This window comes from Terrapene carolina, unplaced genomic scaffold (assembly GCF_002925995.2).
Source record: "Terrapene carolina triunguis isolate 2854851 unplaced genomic scaffold, T_m_triunguis-2.0 Scaffold141, whole genome shotgun sequence".
NCBI classification, from domain to species: domain Eukaryota; kingdom Metazoa; phylum Chordata; order Testudines; family Emydidae; genus Terrapene; species Terrapene triunguis.
In genome coordinates, this window is record NW_020664492.1 from 125,443 (window position 1) to 147,245 (window position 21,803).

Consider the following 21,803-nt stretch of genomic DNA (forward strand, 5'->3'; position numbering starts at 1 on the left):
GTCTGGGAGACTCATGAGAACTGGATGACCCAACTTCTCCTTAGGGTTGCAAAATAAAGTATTTCTAGGCTCTCTTCTGGATTAAAGGGAAGCATCAGCACTGTAGACAACTCGTGGTCAGGTTCCTGAAAGAATTGGATATAATTTCATGTGCAAAAGCAGAAGCAGGACCCTTGTGTCAGAAGATGAGAGATTTGTTCTCTGGTGTTAATATACCACAGGGCAATATCAAAATCATTTAATGGGAGCTATCATCTCTAGCATTTTGGGAGGAGGGGAAGGAAACCAAGAAGCAGTTGGCCACTGATCTGTAGCATGAAGCAGACACACATATAGACCACAGCCATTCTTGGTAGGAATTAAATCAGAGATTTATAAATGGATTCGTGGTACTGGAAAAAGAGAATCCATTGGGTGATTTGAAGCCATCACAGGAGATTGAGCAAGTGCTTAAAATGACATGATGAATATAGCACCACAGATTATGGTGCTTGGGTTAATGATGGTGGACAGGGCTGAACAAAGTCATGATATCCAAGACTAGTTTGACCAGTTTCTACTTCTCTGTAACATCTTGTGAAGAACATTTATCTAGATCAGTGGTCATCAACCGGTCGACTGCGATCGACTGGTCGATCCTAGAGGATCTCTCAGTTGATCGCCATCTCCGGCGGCGCAGCGGGGCTGCCGCTAAGACAGGCACCCTGCCTACCCCAGCCCCACGCTGCTCCTGGAAGCGGCCAGCATGCCCCACGGCCAGGGGTCTCCCTCTGTACGCTGCTCCTGCCTGCAAGCACCACCCCCGCAGCTCCCATTGGCCAGGAACGGGGAGCTATGGCCAATGGGAGCTGCAGGGGTGGTGCTTGTAGAGAGGGGCAGCGTCCAGAACCACGTGCTGCTCCCTGCCCCCAGGGGCACGTTGGCCCCTTCCGAGAGCAGCATGGGGCCAGGGTAGGCAGGGAGCCTGCCTTAGCAGCAGCCACGCTACACCACCGACTGGGAGCTGCTGGAGGTTAAGTGCTGCTCGGCGGGAGGCCGCACCCCAACCCCTAGCCCTGAGCCAGCACCCTGAATCCCCTCCTACACCCCGAACCCCATGCCCCAGCCCTTCCCCCCTCCCAGAGCCAGTACCTTGTACCCCTTCCTGCACCCCAACCCCCTGGCCCAGCCCTGATCCCCCTCCCAGAGCCAGCACCCTATACCCCAACACACTGCCCCAGACCAGAGCCCCCTCCTGCACCAAATTCCCTCCCAGGGCTTGCACCCCTCACCCCCTCCTGCACCCCAACCCCCTTCCCTAGACTCAGCCCAGAGCCCCCTCCCACACAGCGAACTCCTCATCCCCAGCCCAAACCCCTACCCCAGCCCAGTGAAAGTGAGTGAGGGTCAGGGAGCGTGAGTGACGGAGAGAGGGGGGAAATGGAGTGGGCGGGGCTTTGCGGACGGGGCGGGGCAGAGCCTGGGTTGCCCTTAAATTCAAAGTGATCTTGGGCATAAAAAGGTTGGCGATCACTGCTCTAGATAGATGAAGGCAGAACTCATCGTACGCTGATGTGTGGCATCTTGTGGAAGTTGAAAATAATTGGCCACTGATTAGATGTCAAAATTTAGTACCGTGCTATTTTAAATGCGATAGCAATGAATAACACTAAATTAACACAACTAACAGCAGTAAGATAAGAGCATTTGATTAGAGCAGTGGTCCCAAAACTGTGGGGCGGAGGAATATTCGGGAGGAGTGCGCAGCATAGCCAGCCCCCACGGGGGGCAGGGACGAAGCACCACCCAGCCCCACTCTGCCCCCAGCTCTGGCCCCAGCCCCCAGTGGGGCATAGACAGAGTCCATTATGGGTAAGGGGGGGCATGACATAAAAACTTTGGAGACCACTTGATCAGAGTGAGGCGATTCCAGGATCTGACCCGAGGTGGGAGCTGAGAATACAAGGAAACAGGAAAAGAGGGGTCTCCCTTTAAACTGCTGACATGTTTATACCATAAGGAGAATGCACTGATACATTCAGCTTCTTGCTAGGCTAACTTTAACAGTTCTTAGGTCTGCATGTCATATGTTTTAAGAATGGAGATCTACACAGGCAACATCACTGAGGATGTAAGAATACCTGAAGATGAATGTAGAGCTTATACAGTGCAAACTGGTCAGACATCCTTACTGGATAATGGAAGAAAAATGACTGGACCTTCCTTCCTGACAAAAACTGTCCCTGGGAATTGAAGAAGCCATTAGAAATCAGGCGAGCAACATACTTGACGTGTGGACCTGGGGACAGTTAGCAATGCTCCAGTGCAGCACATGACCTACGCCTCATACCAGAAGTAAACAGGAACCACTGACTGTTGGTATGATGCAGAAAGACTCCAAAAGGCTTTTACAAACAGGGAGAAAGACCAACCTTAAGGACCTATATGAGCAAAGCAACTAAGCTAACTCAAGACTGTAGCCTAAGTTGTTCCAGCATATCTAGCTAGTCAAAGAAATCAAAGTACTGAATCATCAAGCTGCTGTGACTCAAGCAGCATCAAGGCAAGATATCCTCTAACTGACTTTGAGCACCAAGTACACTCCTTTCTAAGAAGATACACGAACTACTTTAACCCAAATTAAGCTAAGAGACAGAGAAACCAAGGAGTGGTCCAGCTTGTCAGTCTCCCATTGAATTCCCTTCCCCATCAGATGAAATTAGGCTGAAGTAATGTTAACAGCAGCAAAACTGCAGCCATGAGGAAGGAGACAGTTATTTGACTTCATTGCTCTTCACCAGCCTAAATCCTATTCCATTTCCCAAGAGGCACATTTCCAATCTAAACAGCGTTGGAAGATACTGGAACACTAATTAGCAGGTGTGTCAATGCCACCTAAATCCTGAAATTGTCACCCCCCACAGGCATTCCATTTACTATATTCATACCTTACTATGCAAGATTCTTAAAACTAGCCACTATGAACGGCTGCTCCCACCTACTTTTGAGATTAAACAGCTGTGTGGCGTCAGGCAGCAAACTTCTTAAAATGAGGAAGTAACATCAAACATTTATGTCATCTTCCCTTCCAAGAAGGGGGAAGCTTGACCTACTTTGCTATGCTGATATAGAAATAAACATTTAAAGAAGCTATATTTAATGTTTCAAGGATGGCATGAAGTAGACAGTAAGCTTGCGGCACTTCCACCTGCTCCAAACAATGCGCGCACACACACACACACACTTTGGATAGGGCCACACTTAACTCCCAAAGGGGGAGAGAGGGTATGTTGTTCAGGGCCGGCTCCAGGGTTTTGGCCGCCCCAAGCAGCCAAAACAAAAAAAAAAAAAACCAAAAAAAACCGCGATCGCGATCTAAAAAAAGCCGCGATCGCGATCTGCGGCGGCAATTCGGCGGGAGGTCCTTCACTCCCAGGCGGAGTGAGGGACCGTCCGCCGAATACCTGGAACGGCCGCCCCAAGCACCTGCTTGAGAAGCTGGTGCCTGGAGCCGGCCCTGATGTTGTTGTGCACAACATGAACCTTAACCTAAGCTTCCTCATGCACTTGGCTGTTCCTCGGGTCTTTCCTAATAGGGCACTTCTGCCCCTGCCCCTATCTCCCTTGCCTTAGGCTTTGTCTACACTGGCAAATGAACGACAAAACTTTTGTCATTCAGAGGTGTTTAAAAAAAACCACACACCCCGAAAGACAAAAGTTGTGTCGAGGAAAAGCGCCGGTGTGAACAGTGCCGCTCCTGCTGACAAAGCTACTGCTGATCGTTGGGGGTGGAAGTTTTTTGTCAGCAAGAGAGCTCTCTCCGGCCAACAAACAGCAGCTACACTAAGCGCCTTTTAATGGCACAGCTGTAGCGGCACAGCCGTGTCACTAAAAGCTGTGTAGTGTAGACACAGCGTTAGAGAGAGATTAGAATGGTTTTAACACTCATGGAATAGAGCTAGCGGAACTCAAGTGACATAGCAGTCAGCAAAAATAACTTTATATTCGTATGCAGAGTCCTAAAAACTGCCACCATGTGACATGAATGCTTATTTCTTTATGAAATGTCCCAGGGTACTAGCACTATACAGAACAAATAAGATGGGGTCTTCTCTAAAAAGCTTCATGTTTAAGTTTAGACATAATAGGAGGTATGATAAAAACAGTAAGGTGGGTTGGGGAAGGAAGACAAAAGTAAATTTAAGATTACAATGGAGGTGGCTGGGTAAATCAGTGCAACGGGGTGAGAAGAGTGGAATAGTTAGAACCAGAAAGAGGAAGTGATGGATGCACGAGGGCAGGCACAACTAAACTGTCTTAGCAGTAGGGAGTTAATTAAAACATAGAAGAAATGAGGTTTTTACCCAAGAAAGCTTATGCCCAAATAAATCTGTTAGTCTTTAAGGTGCCACCAGACTCCTTGTTGTTTTTGTAAAACATAGAAGATTACACTTAAAATGCAAATTCTTTGAGGGTCGGAGGCCTCTCTAGCACGCACACACACAGGCCCTAAGCCCTTACTGGGGCTAGGTGCTACTGCAATGCAAATAAGCAACCACAGATGGTAGTACAGGCAGTAGTTAGTGGCAATAAGGGCATAAATTTGTGGCCGTGCTAGCAATACTTAGCAGAAAGAGAAAGCGGTCTAGACTTGCAAAAGTGATGAAATCAGGAAGACAGAGACCTCTGCAGACGACACCAAGCTGGGAGGGGTTATAAGCATTTTGGAGGACAGGATTAGAATTCAAAACGGTCTTTATAAATAGGAGAACATCTAAAATCAACAAGATGAAATTCAATAAAGACAAGTGCAAAGTAGTACACCTAAAAAGGAAAAAATCAAATTTACAAATACAAAATGGAGAATAACTGGCTAGGCAGCAACGAAGGATCGGAGTGAGAGGGTATAGTGACTCACAAACTGAATATGAGTCATCAGTGCAGTGCTGTTATATAAAAAGGCAAACATCATTCTGGGCTGTATTAACAGGCGTGTCTTGGGTAAGACATGGGAGGTAACCGTTCCACTCTATTCAGCACTGGTGAGGTCTCAGCTGGAGTACTGTGTCCAGTTTTTGGCACCACACTTCAAGAAAGATACAGACAAATTGCAGAGTCTCCAGAGGAGAGCAACAAAAAATGATGATTGGTTTAGAAAACCTGATTTATGAGAAAAGGTTGAAAGAACTGGACTATTTTATTCCAGAGAAGAAGACGGGGGGAGGGAGAAGGGGGAGAGGTTTGGGGAGAGGAAACAGGACCTGATAAGAGTCTTCAAATATGTTAAGGGCTGTTATAAAGAGGACGGTGGTCAATTGTTTTCCATGTCCACTGAAGGTATTACAAGAAGTAATGGCCTTAATCTGCAGCAAGGGAGATTTAGGTTAGATATTAGGAACTATAAGGATAGGTAAGCACTGGTACAGGTTACCTAGGGAGGTTGTGGAATCCCCATCACTGGGAGGTTTTTAAGAACAGGCTAGACAAGCAGCTGTCCAGGATGGTCTAGGTTTACTTAATCCTTTCTCAGTGCAGGGGGCTGAGCTAGATTACCTCTTGAGGTCCTTGCCAGCCCTACAAGTCTATGATTTCTATGTCATACAGCACTGGAAGCTGAAGGTCAGCCCTCTACAGCTATACTCTTCAAGGGGAACAGGAGTCTTGAGTGTCCTGCCCAGACGGGTTCAGCTGCTACTGTACGCCATGCAGGAGGAAGTCCCTGGGATCAGGGTCCTGTCCTTTGGAGGTTGGCCCAATGCTGAACAGGCCCCTGCCTCTCTATCCTGCCTCACTCATGTGCTGTCGTTACTGCTGCTGTTGGGAAAGGGATTCTGCACGCAGGCACCTCTTGGGGTAAAGATGGGGTGGGGTGGAAAACACCAGATTCAGCAGCTTCCCTTCTAGACTCCACCCAACCTGCAAAGGCAGTAGCAGCAGGACTCGTTGAGGGCAACCCTTCAAAGATCCTTGTGCTGGCTCCAAGTATAAATATGCATTAGCTGGTTTCCTATTAAGATCTGCTTATTTTCTTATAAGTACAAACCAGATGAAGGAAAGGAAAGAACAAAAAAATAAAATAACCCCAGCACCAACTAGCAGGGAAAGTCATTTCACAGTTCTAACATAATCGGAGATCATAACCATAAAGTCTAACTTTGTTTGAAGTGTAAGAAAAATCTGTAAATTTAACAGCATTTTAACTGCAGTCAACTAAAGGGATTGGCAGAGTTACTTCTGGTGTCTTCACTGAACAAATGTAAGTTGGCAGACTAAGTGGTCTAGTGACACTGAACTGACAAGTGGAGGGGGAATGTATTCAGGGCCCCTGCTCAGACTTTGTTCATTAATTAAACATGTGCTGGCAGTACTGCACAGGGAGTAGCTGAGTGCTTAGAAGAAGAGAAGGTCTTGCATCACTCAATAGTGCTGGGCTTTTGAGGGATCTATATGAAATCTTCTTCAGCTGAAGGAAGGGTTACACTGATGAGAGGTTCAAGCCTGACAGAATGAAGTCTACAGAAAACCCTACAGAATTCCCACTGCACCAAACAAAACAAAAATGCACTTACCACTTACATTTAGTATGTTTTCTAACAACCTGTCTTATAGAATCAAAATATGTGGGAGAACAGAGGCCCAATTTGTATCTGATTAATAAAAAACATTTTCTTAAACTCCTGTGATAATCTTCAGATAGAGAAAGCAACTTTGGGAAACTGGATTAGACATGCACACCCAGAGACACTCATGACACCACACCACTCTAGATTTCCTCGTGTGGTTATCATTAGAGTCTTGCATGTGTATAGGCTTAGGGTCTACTGGTTTTTACGTGGTTGTATATCAGATTCAAAACAATTCACGTGTTTAAAAATAAGCCAAATTAGGGGAGAAAATACATATATCAAACAAGAGATAGATCAGTCACGTAGTTCTATGTACCTATTGTTAAATTAAATAGAAAATAATAATTAAGCACTGCTGTAATAGGATTTAAACATAATACACTTGAAATGTGAGGCAGAAATTAAACTGCAAGGATATGGGCTCTTGGTTTAAAAATCACAGGAATCTATTGATACCACCTTGGCTGCTAGAGGGCTCATTTTTCTACTGATGCAACAAACAACAACCACCACCACCACCACCTGACTACAAGAGCTATAAAATTCAAGTAAAGGAGATTTCCTATTTCATATCAACACCTAAATGTGAATGTTTTCCTGCAAGTCAGACTCGTTTTGTATTTCTTCAAAAAAAGAGTAGGAATATTAAAAACAAGTAAGGTTTCTCCTCTACTGGTGCTTTTTTTTTTTTTTTTTTTTTTGGTATAACCTGTAAAAATATGTTGAACTATAGGAAAAGGAGGGGCTGCTCTGTGATCTGAGGATCAGGTCTTAAATATCTAGATTTCCTGGGCCTATAAGTACAAACTACACTAGATTCTATTCAGCTCTTCATTCTTCAGAATTATTAGTTTCCTCCTGGGCTTTTCTATTATGCTAATCACTACAGCATCAGAGTGCTTCACAAAGGTATTTGCACAATGGCCCTGTGAGGTGAGGAGGTATTATTATCCCCATTTTACAGATGGTAAACCAAGGCACAGAAGGACTAGAGGTAAAAAGGATTCATTAATTTTGTATGTCCAATTGAAATGCCTAGAACCTGATATTTTACAGTGCTTGGCATTATACAGCATTTTATATGTTCAAAGCACAGCCTCTATTGACCTTAGTAGCAGCTGAGTGCGCTCAGCTCCTCTGCATATCATACTGCAGGGTCTCAAGTTAGACTCCCAGAAAATGAGGACCACACGATTAGTGACCACCTGTGAAAAGTTTGGTTGAAGTGTCTTGTCCAACATCTCATAGGAACTCTGTGGCAGAAGCAGGGATAAAATCTAATTACCCAAGGCAGCATTCAGCTGCTTTAACCATGAGACCATACTCCCCTATCTCATTCACTACCCACCTTTTAATTTCTGCAACAAATGAGGCAGGAGTCCTACAAACAAGTCTGCTTCCCTACCCAACCCTGATTGAGCCCCAGAGTAGCTCAATCCTGTGAAGTGAATGAGACAGGGGTCTCATAGAAAAAATAGCATGTAATCATGTAACTAAAGACTGTATTGTAATGTATGCACATAAGGGGGCTGAATTAAGGCTGCATGGGCAAGTTTAATTCTGGCATCTCCTAACTTTGCAACCTTAATAATGTTTTCTCAACATAGTTTTTTCTAGTTATTTCAGTGTAATACAAAACATATACACAACAAATGTGGTCAGAACCATCACTATGATAACTCCAGAATTTCAATAACCATATGACTGATTTTATTCTGCAATGGACATAGCCATAGCAGATATCAATAGTATGGTTACCACAACAATTAATGCACTTTAAAAACAAGGGGGAAAACCAGAGAGATAAAAGAGACCCACATAACACACATTAAGTGGTATACAGAAAACATGATGTGGGTCTGATTTCCCCTCCCCCCCCCCCCAACCACTTGTTTTGAAAGATCTGCATAATTAAGTCATGCTTCCATTGCTCACAGGTAATATGATCATCCCAAGCTTGTGGCACTAAAAGCTTGATAGATCCAACCTCCCTATGTTTTCCCTCTATGTACCCATCTGCTCACTCTCTCTAGAGAGAGTTACATAAAATCATACAAAATTGCATTGGTAAGTAGGTGTAAATTATACATCAGAAACACACTGTACATTTATATTAAGGAGACAAGAAGTAGGCAACTTTCCTATTTATAAAACTTTCAATTTATTTATTGAGGATGAGTAATACATGTTTCCTACCTTTTTCTCCAGTTGAGGTAATCGTAACTAGGAAAAAAGAAAGACAGAAAAGGTTAAATATATCTATATTGTGTTTTAAAGATCAAAGCATGTTACAAATGTTAACGGAGCCTCCATAACTCTGTGAGGTAAACACTCATTAAACTTCTCCTCTAGATTCCCACAGTCTCAAAAGTCAGTGACAGGGCTACAAACAGCCAGGAGCCCCAGCTCCCTGCTCTAGCCAAATAAGCATGCTGCTCTTCACAAGCATTAATCCATATATTTAATTAGATCATAATTTAACAATTAAACATGTTGCCATGAACACCTACTATACTTTCCGAACTTTCTTAGGTCGTACACACACCCAAACAGCTTATTTACTGCCTACAGAGATTTCAGAAAAGCTTAAATGAATAAAACCCTTCAATTGGCAGATACAGAGGGAAGTTTAAATAATTGCAGAGCTCTTTACAGAAGTCCCTAGACAATTTTTTGTATTAGTCACATCCAATCTACTTTCTAGAGCTCCACACTTCTCTATCACTTTCAACACCACCATCATCCTCCCCATCACGCAGGCATGTAATTTACAAGCTATTTTTGACTTCCTCTCCCCTGCCTGACACATTCAGCTCATATCTAAAAGTCTCATCACTTCTTCCTCCTCAATATCTCTAAGATCTCTCCATTTATTTCTATCCCTACAGCTAAATCTCTTGTTCAGGCCCTCATTATATCTTGTCTTAACTAATGCAACATCCTCTTCTCTGGCTTCCCTAAACCAACTCTTTCAGTCCAGACAAAATACTGCACTGGAAATTTTCCTTGCTTCTGATTTTGATCATGTCACGCCCCTCTCTGAATCCCTTCCTTGGCTCGCCACTTGCTACTACATCAAATTCAAGTTTGTCATCACCATCTCCAAAGCTCTGCATAACTCTGCCCCTACCTACCTACCTGAGCAGGTCTCATTTTGCATTGTCTCCTCCCTCCCTACTCTGTCAACTTTCCCAATTTCCACTGTCTGTCAGCTTTGCACAGACACAGCCATGCGTTTTCCTCTTGCACAAGCAGGGCATTCCTGTGCTCGTTTGCAAGGTCTTCATCCTCTCCACATTAAATCCCCCTTTAAGACCCACTTCAGTCATGCAGTCTACAGTGAACTTTATTGCCATGTGTAAGTAAAATGTATGTTTCCCCACTCCTCCTAAACTCTGTCTACTTGTCTGTCTGCCCTTCCATTGTCCTTAGGACTGGCACCACCCTCTTTTTTGATTGTCTAGATGCCTCCAAATAGTTAGTAATTCTTAGCAAAAATAAGACCTAACCAAAGAAAGAAAAAGCAAAACAACTAAAATAAAATGTTCTGGCTTCTCTCACAAGGCTCAGATGCTTCCTTTCCGCTTATGCTGGTGGTTCTTTCCTTTAATTCACCTGCTCAGCACCCTCTCCATTCCCCTATGCAGTTTTATTGGCAACTTTTTAATTCCTTCCCTCTAAGGGAAGAATCTTTATCTACCATCCAAAATACAGCAAGTTTGGTTTTAAACTGAATTAGGAAGAACTATTGGGTATGATTTAAAAATCAAGTTTCTGTTTTAAGTGCCCCCCCCCCTTTTTTTTAGGGCATTTTCCCTCCCCCAAAGAACATGAACCAATAACTTAGTAAAATAGTCCCGAAGCAAGTCAATGTGTACAAAGACAAGTTACAACTGCTAAGAACAGGCTCACATGCTATAGGACAGTACAGTCGGTATTAACCTCTTGTGAGTTAGAATTTGTCTACGCTTACAGTGGTGCAAGCTGCACCACTGTAGTGCTATGTATGACGACAGGAGAGTTTCTCCCACTGGAATAAGTACTCCACCTCCCCGAGAGGGGTAGCTATGTTGATAGAGAAGCACTACCTACACCAGGAGTTCAGTCTGTATAGCTGCATTGCTCGTGGTTATACCGACATAAGATAGTAGCGTAGACAGGCGCTTCAAGGTTTCAAGTAGGGCTGTCGATTAATCGTAGTTAACTCACATGATTAACTCAAAAAAATTAATCGCAATTAATTGCAGTTTTAATCACACTTTTAAACAATAGAATACCAATTGAAATTTATTAAATATTTTGGATGTTTTTCTACATTTTCATATATATTGTATTCTGTGTTGTAACTGAAATCAAAGTGTATATTATTTTTGATTACAAATATTTGCACTGTAAAAATGATAAACAAAAGAAATACATATATACTCGTTCATAAGCTGCATTTTTTTTAGTAAAAAAGGGAAGCACCAGAGAAGGGGGTCGGCTTATGATCAGGTATAGAGAGGGAGAGGTGGAACACGGCCCTTTACCCCAACAGAGGGAGAAAGGAGAGGCAGCACAGCCAGCAGAGCCAGAAGGGAAGAGGCGGGGCCAGAGTCTCTCTGCTTCTGGCCACGCTGCTCTCCCCCTAGCCTCCGAAGCAGCTGCAGCTCCGGCCCCACCCCCCAGAGCAGGCTGTGGCCGTGCCGCCCGGCCCAGCTCGCTGGAACGCGCTGCAGCCACGCTGCCCGATCTGGCCTGCCGGAGCAGGCTGCAGCCGCGCTGCCCAGCCTGCCAGGCCAGCTCCAGCCAGGCCAGAGACATCCTCCCCTGGCCCTCCCCAGATAAGGTGGGAAGGGATGCGATGGGGAGAGTGTGGGGGTCCCAGGCTAGGGGTGGGGTCATGTGGGGATAATCCCCTGACTCCCAGCTTCTCCCCCCACCAAAATTTCCCCACCAGTTGCTGTCCCGGCCCATCAGGGTAAGCAGCTGGCGGGCCAGGACACTTTGTTTACTTAGGTTTACCTCCGTGCCTGCAGATGCTTGAGGTAAACAAATCATCTCGGCCTGCCAGCGGCTTATCCTGATGGCCCAGGAGCCAAAGTTTGCTGACCCCTGAATTATAGGGTCGGCTTATGAACAGGTCATAAAAATTTTCCATTTTTACTTATCCATCTTGGGGGGGTCGGCTTATAAACGAATCACCTCATGCAAGTATCCTAGTGACATCTCTTTGTCGTGAAAGTGCAATTTACAAATTTAGATTTTTTTTGTGTTACATAACTGCACTCAAAAACAAAAAACTATGTAAAACTTCAGAGCCTACAAGTCCACTCAGTCCTACTTCCTGTTCGGCCAATCGCTAAGACAAACAAGTTTGTTTACATTTACAGGAGATAATGCTGCCCTCTTTTTATTTACAATGTCACCAGAAAGTGAGAACAGGCATTTGCATGGCACTTTTGTAGCTGGCATTGCAAGGAATTTACATGCCAGATATGCTAAACATTCATGTGCCCCTTCATGCTTTGGCCACCATTCCAGAGGAGATGCTTCCATGCTGATGACGCTCGTAAAAAAAAAAAAAAATGCATTAATTAAATTTGTGACTGAACATCTTGGGGGAGATTTGTATGTCCCCTGCTCTGTTTTACCCACATTCTGCCATATATTTCATGTTATAGCAGTCTCAGATGATGACCAGGCACATGTTTGTTTTAAGAACACTTTCACTGCAGATTTGACAAAACGCAAAGAAGGTACCAATATGAGATTTCTAAAGATAGGTATAGCACTCGAGCCAAGGTTTAAGAATCTGAAGTGCCTTCCAAAATCTGAAAAGGATGAGGTGTGGAGCATGCTTTCAGAAGTCTTATAAGAGCAGCACTCCGACGAGGAAAATACAGAATCCGAACCACCAAAAAAGAAAATCAACCTTCTGCTGTGGCATCTGACTGAGATGATGAAAATGAACATGCGTTGGTCCACACTGCTTTGGATTGTTATCAAGCAGAACCCATCATCAGCATGGGCACGTGTCCCCTGGAATGGTGGTTGAAGCATGAAGGGACATATGAATCTTTGGTTTTTCTTGCAAGATTGAGTTCCTAAACAATTAACTTCAAAATGACAACATGTATTTTCAGACTGAATTTTGCTTCTAGCTACAGCTCTATCCTGGGTGAACACCTGTGCATGGAGCTGGAAAAACATGCATTCTCTGGGACAAGATAAATTCAAAATTCCACTTGTCTTCTGAAAGGAAAGAAACTAAGCATCCAACTTAGAAAAAATATATATAAAAAGGTTCACATCATAGTTTCAGTCAAAAAGCGCTGTAATATGTGGCCTATACAGGTACTATATCAAGCAAATTCAACTCATTTATATTTTATGAGAATATTCAGAATGATGCTTCAAAAATCATATATTTTCCCTCTTCAACATAATCAGTTTAAGCCTAGATAACATCATATTACTTTGCACTTAGAGATTTCATCCAAGGATCTGGATGCCAGGCCCGCTGACCGGAGGATGAGGGGGGAGGCAAAGGGGGCAATTTACCAGGGGCCCAGGCAATTTAAAAGTGCCCGGTGGCCCCCAGCTGCTGCTGCTGCCATGGTAGTGGTGGCTGCCGGGAGCCATAGGCCCTTTTAAATTGCCTGGGCGGGCCGCAGGGTCCCGCACTTTGGGGGGCGGCCCCGTGGACCGGGGCCCGGAATTTCTGTCGGCGAGCCTGCTGGATGCACTTTGCAAACACTAAATACACCTCATAACCCTGGAAGGAAGCTAATTCTCTCTCCCTTTCCTAGCCAGCTCCCTCAGGTCAACATGCATACCCTAAAATTGCTCTGCATGGTCTGATGGCTAACAAAATATTGTAGTCTGAAGTATGTCCTAATAGTGAAATCCTTCTGGTTTCTCATACTGTTTTCATTTCAAGATTATGTCTGGTCACCACCAAATTAAAAAAAAAAAAAAAAAAGCCCTTTGGGCAGAGAAGTGCACATAAGATAAGAGGACAATTTGTTGGGGTCTAGCCAATTTAGGAAGGGTAAAAAAATCTGGTCTTAAAATGTAAAGCTGGTTACCATTTTATCTAGAGAGAGATTACTCTCACTCCACAGGTATTCTCATTTTACGGATGGATAAACTGAAGCACAGTCCTGAGGCACCAAGGTTTATGACTTGACTAAAGTCACACAACAAGCAAGAGGCGAGTCAACTGTTTTCCAGGATGGATCTACATTACATCATGAAGTCCTATTTCAAATTAATAGTAATATTTACTATTTTAAGCAACAGAGAGTCCTGTGGCACCTTTAAGATTAACAGAAGTATTGGAGCATAAGCTTTCGTGGGTGAATATCCACTTCATCAGACGCATGTGTCTGACGAAGTGGGTATTCACCCACGAAAGCTTATGCTCCAATACTTCTGTTAATCTTAAAGGTGCCACAGGACCCTCTGTTGCTTTTTACAGATCCAGACTAACACTGCTACCCCTCTGATATTTACTATTTTGTTTCCACTAGGAACTTTAAACATGCACTGATTACCTGGCCAGTCAATCAATCATCCTAACCTTTAAATTCTGCTTCAGAACTGCAAACTAAAATCCTTCCCTGTGCTGCCTTTGACCAATTTGCTTTGTTGCAGTGGCTCTCCAGTGAAATGAAATGTATTTCCACTTCAGGCACTTCAAAATCTTTTCTATATGTGGGAAAGGTATCAAACAGTGCTGCTTTTTTGCCCTATTGATTTTTTACAAAACAAGTCAAAATGCTTCCAAAACCTTTGCATGGAAGCACATACATCTCAGAAGAGCACGATGAAATGTATCAACCAGAGTCTGTGCCCTGAGAGCTGCAATGAAGAGCAAAGTCAATATTTCACAAGTTTAAGTACTGCAAATCTGCTTTCAGTCTGTCCTTGCTGGGAGCTGAGGAGTTCAAAATATATTCCTTGGTCTATTGTTCAATTACAGAGGTAAAGGAAAAAAAAAAAAGGAAATTAAGCAAGCCAAGATCTTGAAAATGTATTAAATATTAAAATCTCAACTTGCTACAGTAAGTCAATGTTTTAATAAGTTATTGCTAGCAAATACTAAAAACATGGACTACAGCTGTAGCTATAATTCATGCTGAAGTTCTGTAAACAGCTCATAAAGTGCCTGAGCACTACAGAAACCTTGAAGTTTCAACAAAGACTGATAAACCCAAAGGTCTCTAAGGTTTTAGTTGAACGCATTGTATAAATTTGTCTCTACCTTTTACCTTCTCTCAACATGAAGCACAAACAACAAAATAAAACAAAGGAGTAAAAAGAAAACCCTCATTCTTCAAACATGACTTAATCCTACTTACGCAACAAAAACAACACACACTAACGTACAAAGTGAACCTATTTTCTATTCAAGTCAGATCTATTATACTGTCAGAGTCCTGTTCATGTTGCACTCAATTCTCTGAAAATAGTGTATTTTGCAATGTGAAACTAGGTGCTCTATTAGGCTGGCTTCTTATTTAACTTTCTGCTTAGCTGAGTTAGAAAACAAAAACACATTCCAACTTTGGCTTCTAACAGGGGAAAAAGATTGAGTTTTTTGTCTCAGATGTCCCAATGCCACTCATTTTCCTCCTAATTCCTTCCTATTGCTTATACCTCTCCTAAGCACCTCTCTCTCCCCATTTTTGTCTTTGCACCTTGACCATGCCACTCTTTAGGCTTGCACCTTCGAGACCTGGACCACAGGCATGGGCGGTGGGTATAATAGGCGCTGCCACAGCCAGCGGACCCCTGGTTGCAGGGTTTTGTGGCCAAGTTTTTGATTTATTATGCCTGTAGTGTGAGAAACTGCTATCTATAGGAATCTGCTACCTGCAGCAGTTATGCATATGTAAGGGATTGTAAAAAATTGCTACTCTAAAAAACTGCTATCCGATGTAGCAAATTCCTACAGATAGCAATTTCTTGCACTACACACTCCTCCGGCCGTGGGAGGGGATGGGATGGATGTCAGTGGGAGGACGGGGCAGAGCCGGGACTAGCCTCCCCAAACGGGGGCTCCACCCACCACCCATGACCACAGGAAACAATGCTGCAGTGGTAGGGAGATTGGTGGATGATCTAATGAATCAGACGTAAAAGAGGTCGAATTTTTCAGCAATGACTAGTGATTTTGGATACTTCTATATTTGGATGTCCAAACTGAGACACCTTAGAGGAGCCCTATTTTCAGGAAATGTCAAGCATTCGCCCTCTGAAAATACATGCACCACTTCAAGGGACTTCAGAATGTATATCACTTATTTGTAGTGTAAATGCTGGATTCTCTGTAACACAAATTCTTTAAATCATGATTTGAAGACTTCAGTAACTCAACCAGAAGTTAGGGTCTGTTACAGGAGTGAGTTGGTGAGGTTCTGTGACCTGCAATGTGCAGGAGGTCAGACTAGATGATCATGATGATTCCTTCTGGCCTTAAAGTCCATGAGTCTATTTATAGGCTTTTCTATGGTTACTACAGTAGTATCGGAGCACCTCCAACATCCCTGCAAGGTAGGGAAGTATCTCCATAGTGAGGCACAGAGAGATTGAGTGATTTGCCCAAAGTATCAAAGGAAATCTACTAAAAAGCCAGAAATAGAACCTGTATCTCAGTGCAATAACTTTAACCACAAAACCATCCTTCAGGTATTGGGTGTGTATTCTTTCAATTGTGAAGTACTGATTGCAGATAAAACTCAAATAAAAATAAAGACATGGAAATAACTGGATCTGTTTCTTATGGAACATTTATTTGCAGCCCCATCATGAATTTTGACTGAAGTCATATACTTCGAATATTACAGTCTTTCCAGGCATCCAAAGAGTGAACTTTTACATTCTTCTTGGTGCTCCATGTAGGTGGGGAAATACTAATGTGCAGATGCAAGTACATTCCTTCACCATATCTGAAGCCCTAACTCTCCCCAGCTTCCACTCCATTAAATTGTTCACAAATGAAGATCAAAACAATTTAAAAAAACCACACCCACCACCCATCAGCTCTGGAACTCAGTTGAAACACATCTCAACAGTGGTCCTGACTGACTACAAGAGCAAGTTCTCCACCCTAGCCCTCTCCAAAAAGTAAATTAGCTCAACTCAACTGAGACCCCCACTCCCTTTAAGATCCATGTAGACAGGACCATTAGCAAGGTAACACAAGGCAGAACTTGAGTGTTCCCGACCCCATCCACATACAAAATCTCAATCACTCACGTGTGGTGGTGATATAACAAAAGCTGGCGGACGTAACTGGGGGTGTAGGACAGATTTCCAGTGAGATTCCCTCAACAGTTGCTAGTGTGTCTTATCTGTAGCCTGGATACAGGGTAATGCCACGACACAACCAAAAATCGCTAGTCCTCAATGCCTTCCAACAATCCCCCAACACCTCCCACCCCATGCCCTTTTCTTGCCATCTACCTCTCTCTGTTTTCTGATCAGAAACCACCTACCATTGCACATAGGCCTTCTCAGCCTTCTTTCCCCCACTTGCACAGTTTCCAGTATCGGCAACTTTACTCATCTATATGCAGCACAGAGCTCTGTTTGTTAAGAATGACCCCAAGAGGACCGCCTCAGTATGCTGCCAGCTGGCCAAAGGCTGACATGAAGGTACCGGCGGATTTTTGGTGTGACGCTAGCAGGGCCCACAATTGGATACATGCTTTGCCACCCATAAGAATGTTTCTCCAGAGAGAAATCTGGAGCGAGCCCAGATGGAACTGGTTTACTTCACTGAGTTACTAGGTTCATACCACTTCCAACCAGAATCCCCAGAAGGGGCAGACGTGTTCTCCCTCATTACACTGCAAAAGCATTCAGGGAGCAGTGCAGTTTAATGTAGCACTACAATGAGATGTGTCCCCAAAAGCCTTGGCATCACACACAAGTAAACAGAATGCTCGCATGGATGCAGGAGCTAACTCCCATAGCTAACACAAGGGAAGAATCTCAAGGGTGGATCACTTGAGTTAATACTGATATGTGGAATCACTCCTGGTTGTGCGGTAGCTTCAAACTATCTCAAAAGATGTTAAACTGTCTGCACAGGAGTTAAGGGAGGGGAGCGGGTTCCAATCAAGTTGAGCTATCTTGATTGGAAAAATTAAAAAGCAAGGCATATTTTTTACCTGCATAGACAGGGCCATGCCACATACTGCTATATTTATTAGTTTATTGAGAGAATTAACACTCACAGGAATTGACATTCTAAATTGCATTATATTCCAAATATGGTAAAAGTGAGGTTATAGTTGCATAATATGGGTCATAATGACTTGTTTTTTAGTTGTTACTAACCATGGTCACAGTTTGTGTTATATGGTTAAAGCAACATTAACAGAGTTATTTGACCGCAACAGATAATTTAGAGTGCCTGAGAGGCACACTGCCCAGAAAATACTCTCTTATTACAAAAGCAAGGTAGATATTTATTTATGGCGAGGCCACTCTAGCTTTAACACAGTATGTGTACCAACACGGAAACAAGGGAGGTCTGTAAGTATATGTTTGTTTGTTTTTAAAAACAGCATAAGCTGCAGAAACAAAAACATTCTAATTACCGTGTACAAGCGTTCTATGCATCTAAGCGTTTTCTATAGTATGTATACCGCAACAGAGTCACTGAACAGGTAAAGGAGATCTCCGTGACAATAACCACAGTGGATGCCAAGAGGATTCTGCTCCTCACCCCTCAGTTCAAAATAAAGAGATCTAGTCAGAGCTGGTTTTTGGGCCCCCCAAAGCTGCAGATGACCCTCCATCACTGACTCCATTCCTGGTTTTGAACGGGAATTTCAACTTTCATATTTAGAAAGTAAGTTTCTAGTCCTCTTCCTTGCAAAGATAGTCTTGAAAGTGTAAAGATACCCTGGGGCTGAAAGGCTGTCACTGATTTTTCTTAGGGTTGTCTACAAAAAACTGAACTGTTAGATCAGTTAAGAAACCACACATTTATCAAAATAAGCTATTCTGATATAAGCACCTTTACGTTGTGTCCACACTAGGGAGTTGCTTGCACTGATTTAATTATATCTGTTTCAAAAATAGATATAATTAAATTGTTACCAAAACTGTGTGAGATTTAGAAAATCTCTAAAAAATCATGAATTATTCTGTATCATTCTTATAGCTAGTCAGATCTGACCTGTGGGACTGGGAAAGCCACTAGCACAGGGGTGGGCAAACTACGGCCCATGGGCTGCATCCGACCCGCCAACCGTTTTAATCTGGCCCTCGAGCTCCCACTGGGGAGCGAGGTCTGGTACTTGCCCTGCTCCGGTGCTCGGCTTCTGGAAACAGCGGCATGTCCCCCCTCCGGCTCCTACGCGTAGAAGCAGCCAGGGGGCTCCACTCTGCACACTGTCCCCGCCCCAACTGCCGCCTATGCAGCTCCCATTGGCTGGGAACCACGGCCAATGGGAGCTGCAGGGGCGGCACCTGCAGACGGGGCAGCGCGCAGCATAGCCGCCTGGCCGCGCCTCTGTGTAGGAGCTAGAGGAGGGACATGCCACTGATTCCGGGAGCCACTTGAGGTAAATGCCGCCCCAAGCCTGCACCCCTGAGCTATCCCCTGCACCCCAACCCCCTGTCCCAGCGCTGATCCCCTTCCCGCCCTCTGACCCCTCAGTCCCAGCCCAGGGGCCCCCTCCTACAGCCCAAACCTCTCATCCCCAGCCCCACCCCAGAGCCTGCACCCCCAGCCGGAGCCCTCACCCCCCCCCAGCCCGGAGCCCCCTCCTGCACCCCGAACTACTCATTTCTGGCCCCACCATTGAGCCCGCACCCCCAGCCAGAGCCCTCAGCCCCCTCCCGCATCCCAACCCCAATTTCATGAGCATTCATGGCCCACCATACAATTTCTATACCCAGATGTGGTCCTCAGGCCACAAACTTTGTCCACCCCTGCACTAGCACATATGGATCCTTTGATTTTTTTGAGGAAAGCTCAATCAAATTTGCAGTTGTTGGGGATGGAGACGGTCTCTGACAGTGTTATCACTGCTTCAGGTTTTTACTTCCCAGCTTGGCTGCTCAGCTGCAAGTAGCAATGTGACCAATGACCACAAGGAAGGTCACTTTAATACCACGAGACATGGCCTGGTTTGTGGACACAGGACAGAGTAGAGGATCCATTACATTCCCTGCTCTTATTACACCAACTCAAAGTCAAACTTTTCTGCCTACGTTTTTCTATTAACTACTTCACAGGTGAAGGTTATGATGATTCATTAATGTTCATATATTATTGCTGTAGAGGGGACTATAATGCACCAGAATGCCCACAAAAGTTTCCAGAGATTTTAGCAGCATACTGACCACTGGGTTATCTGCAGAATTGTGCCTTGAAACATTTTTAGATGTTGGTAATTTACATGGACCTTTTCCACTTTCCCTGACCCAAGAAAGCAGACAAAGAATTAAGGGGAGATTTTCAAAGGCACAAATGGCAGTTTGGTACCCAACTCCCATTGACTTTGAATCAGAATTAGGCACCAAACTGACACCTGTGCTTTTGAAAATCTCCCCGCTTCAGGAAGCTAAATACAAGGTTGCTCTGAAAAGAAGTCACCTAGCTAATCAATCCTGAAGCTAGTCATATGCATAGCCGGGTAAAATGGTGAGGTATTGGCTATATTTGGAAAGAGAGGTTGGCTTAAAAAGTGTTTTGTACATTCATCCAAAAATGCTAAGGCTGGCTCTGTAATCAGCACATTCAGCTACTCAAACTACTGCACTGCAGCAGAAACTCTTCACCAAATTTGTTATCCTTGAAAAGCACCATTCACTGTAATGAAGCACAACTGCCCACAATCAAGACACCTAAATTAGCTCATTATTCAGTCTTCCTTCCTTTTTCTTAATCACCAGTACACTGAAGGAATGCAATCTGTTCATTTTACTAGCAATTTGGCCTGTTCCTAGTTCTAGTGTCACTTGATTATACCTTCCTCATCTGGTTGGTAAAGCCACTACACACTCCTCATTCAATCCCTCCTGAATACTCGGCTCTGTCACAACACCTTCAAGTAACTTCAATGGCTTGATTGCAGGGTAGTTTTTTAATGCTACATATATGTGGGCAGTATTGGAAACAAATCACTATGTGCTAAGTGCTATACAAACACAAAAGAAGGCACACTCTCTTTTAAAATCAAAACAGAGAGTATGTCTACACTACAGAGTCAACTCAACTTATGTACACTTGAGTTACTCCTCTCTGAGGATATCTCTACACTGCAATAAAAGACCCATGGTCCAGGTCAGCTAACTCAGGTTCGCAGGGCCTTGGGCTGTGGGGCTAAAAATTGCAGTGTAGACATTTGGGTTCAGGCTGGAGTCTGGGCTCTGAAACCCTGCAGGGGGCGGGGGAAACGTGTCTCAGAGCTTGGGCTCCCGAGCTCCAAGACCCTCTGTCTCTTGTGGAGTTTTGGAGCCCGGGCTCCACCCCAAGTGTCTATGTGCAATTTTTAGCCCCACAGTCCAAGCCAGAGTCAGCTGACCCAAGCTCTGAAACGTCGTGCCACAGGTTTTTTATTGCAGTATAGATATATCCTGAGTTAACCTAGCTTGAGCGAAAGAAGCCACACTGAGGCTATGTCTACACTGCACTTTCATCATTAAAAGTTTTGTCGCTCAGGGTTGTGAAAAAAAAACCTCCGAACAACAAAAGTTTTAACAACGAAAAACACCGGTATGGACGGCGCTTCGTCGGCGGGAGACACTCTCCTAGTGACGAAACCACCCTCCCATGTTGGGGGTGGTTTTATTTTGTCATCAGGAGAGCTCTCTCACAGCGACAAAGAGCAGCTACACTGCATACCTTACAACGGCACAGCTGTAGCAGCACAGCCGTGCCATTGTAAGGTGCGCAGTGTAGATATAGCCTGAGAAACAATATGAGCTTCTGTGTCCATACTGGTGCTGCACTCACTTGGGTGTGGCATTAAAACCTCTGGGAGCACATGCCATGTTTCTTAGTACTGTAGTAAGCTGAGCTGCTCTAGTAATTCTTTCCCAGTGAGTTGTGAGAGAACTTCTCTGTCCTTCCTGGACACATGGGGAGAATTATAGGAAGACTGTCATAACTATAAAGGGAAGGGTGACAGCTCTCCTGTGTACAGTGCTATGGAATCCCTCCTAGCCAGAGACTCCAAATCCTTTTAC

At 44.1% G+C, this 21,803-nt stretch overlaps 1 protein-coding gene across 3 annotated transcripts in view; it reads right to left on the bottom strand.

The window, feature by feature from the left end:
- Nucleotides 1–21,803, bottom strand: part of LOC112118487 (palmitoyltransferase ZDHHC20) — a 70,958-nt gene that overhangs the window by 31,478 nt on the left and 17,677 nt on the right. For all 3 annotated transcript variants that reach the window (XM_024216852.3, XM_024216845.3, XM_024216835.3), the window contains exon 2: nt 8,802–8,828. In XM_024216852.3, coding sequence (XP_024072620.1) covers nt 8,802–8,828 — 27 coding nt within the window. The remainder of the gene's footprint in view (nt 1–8,801; nt 8,829–21,803) is intronic.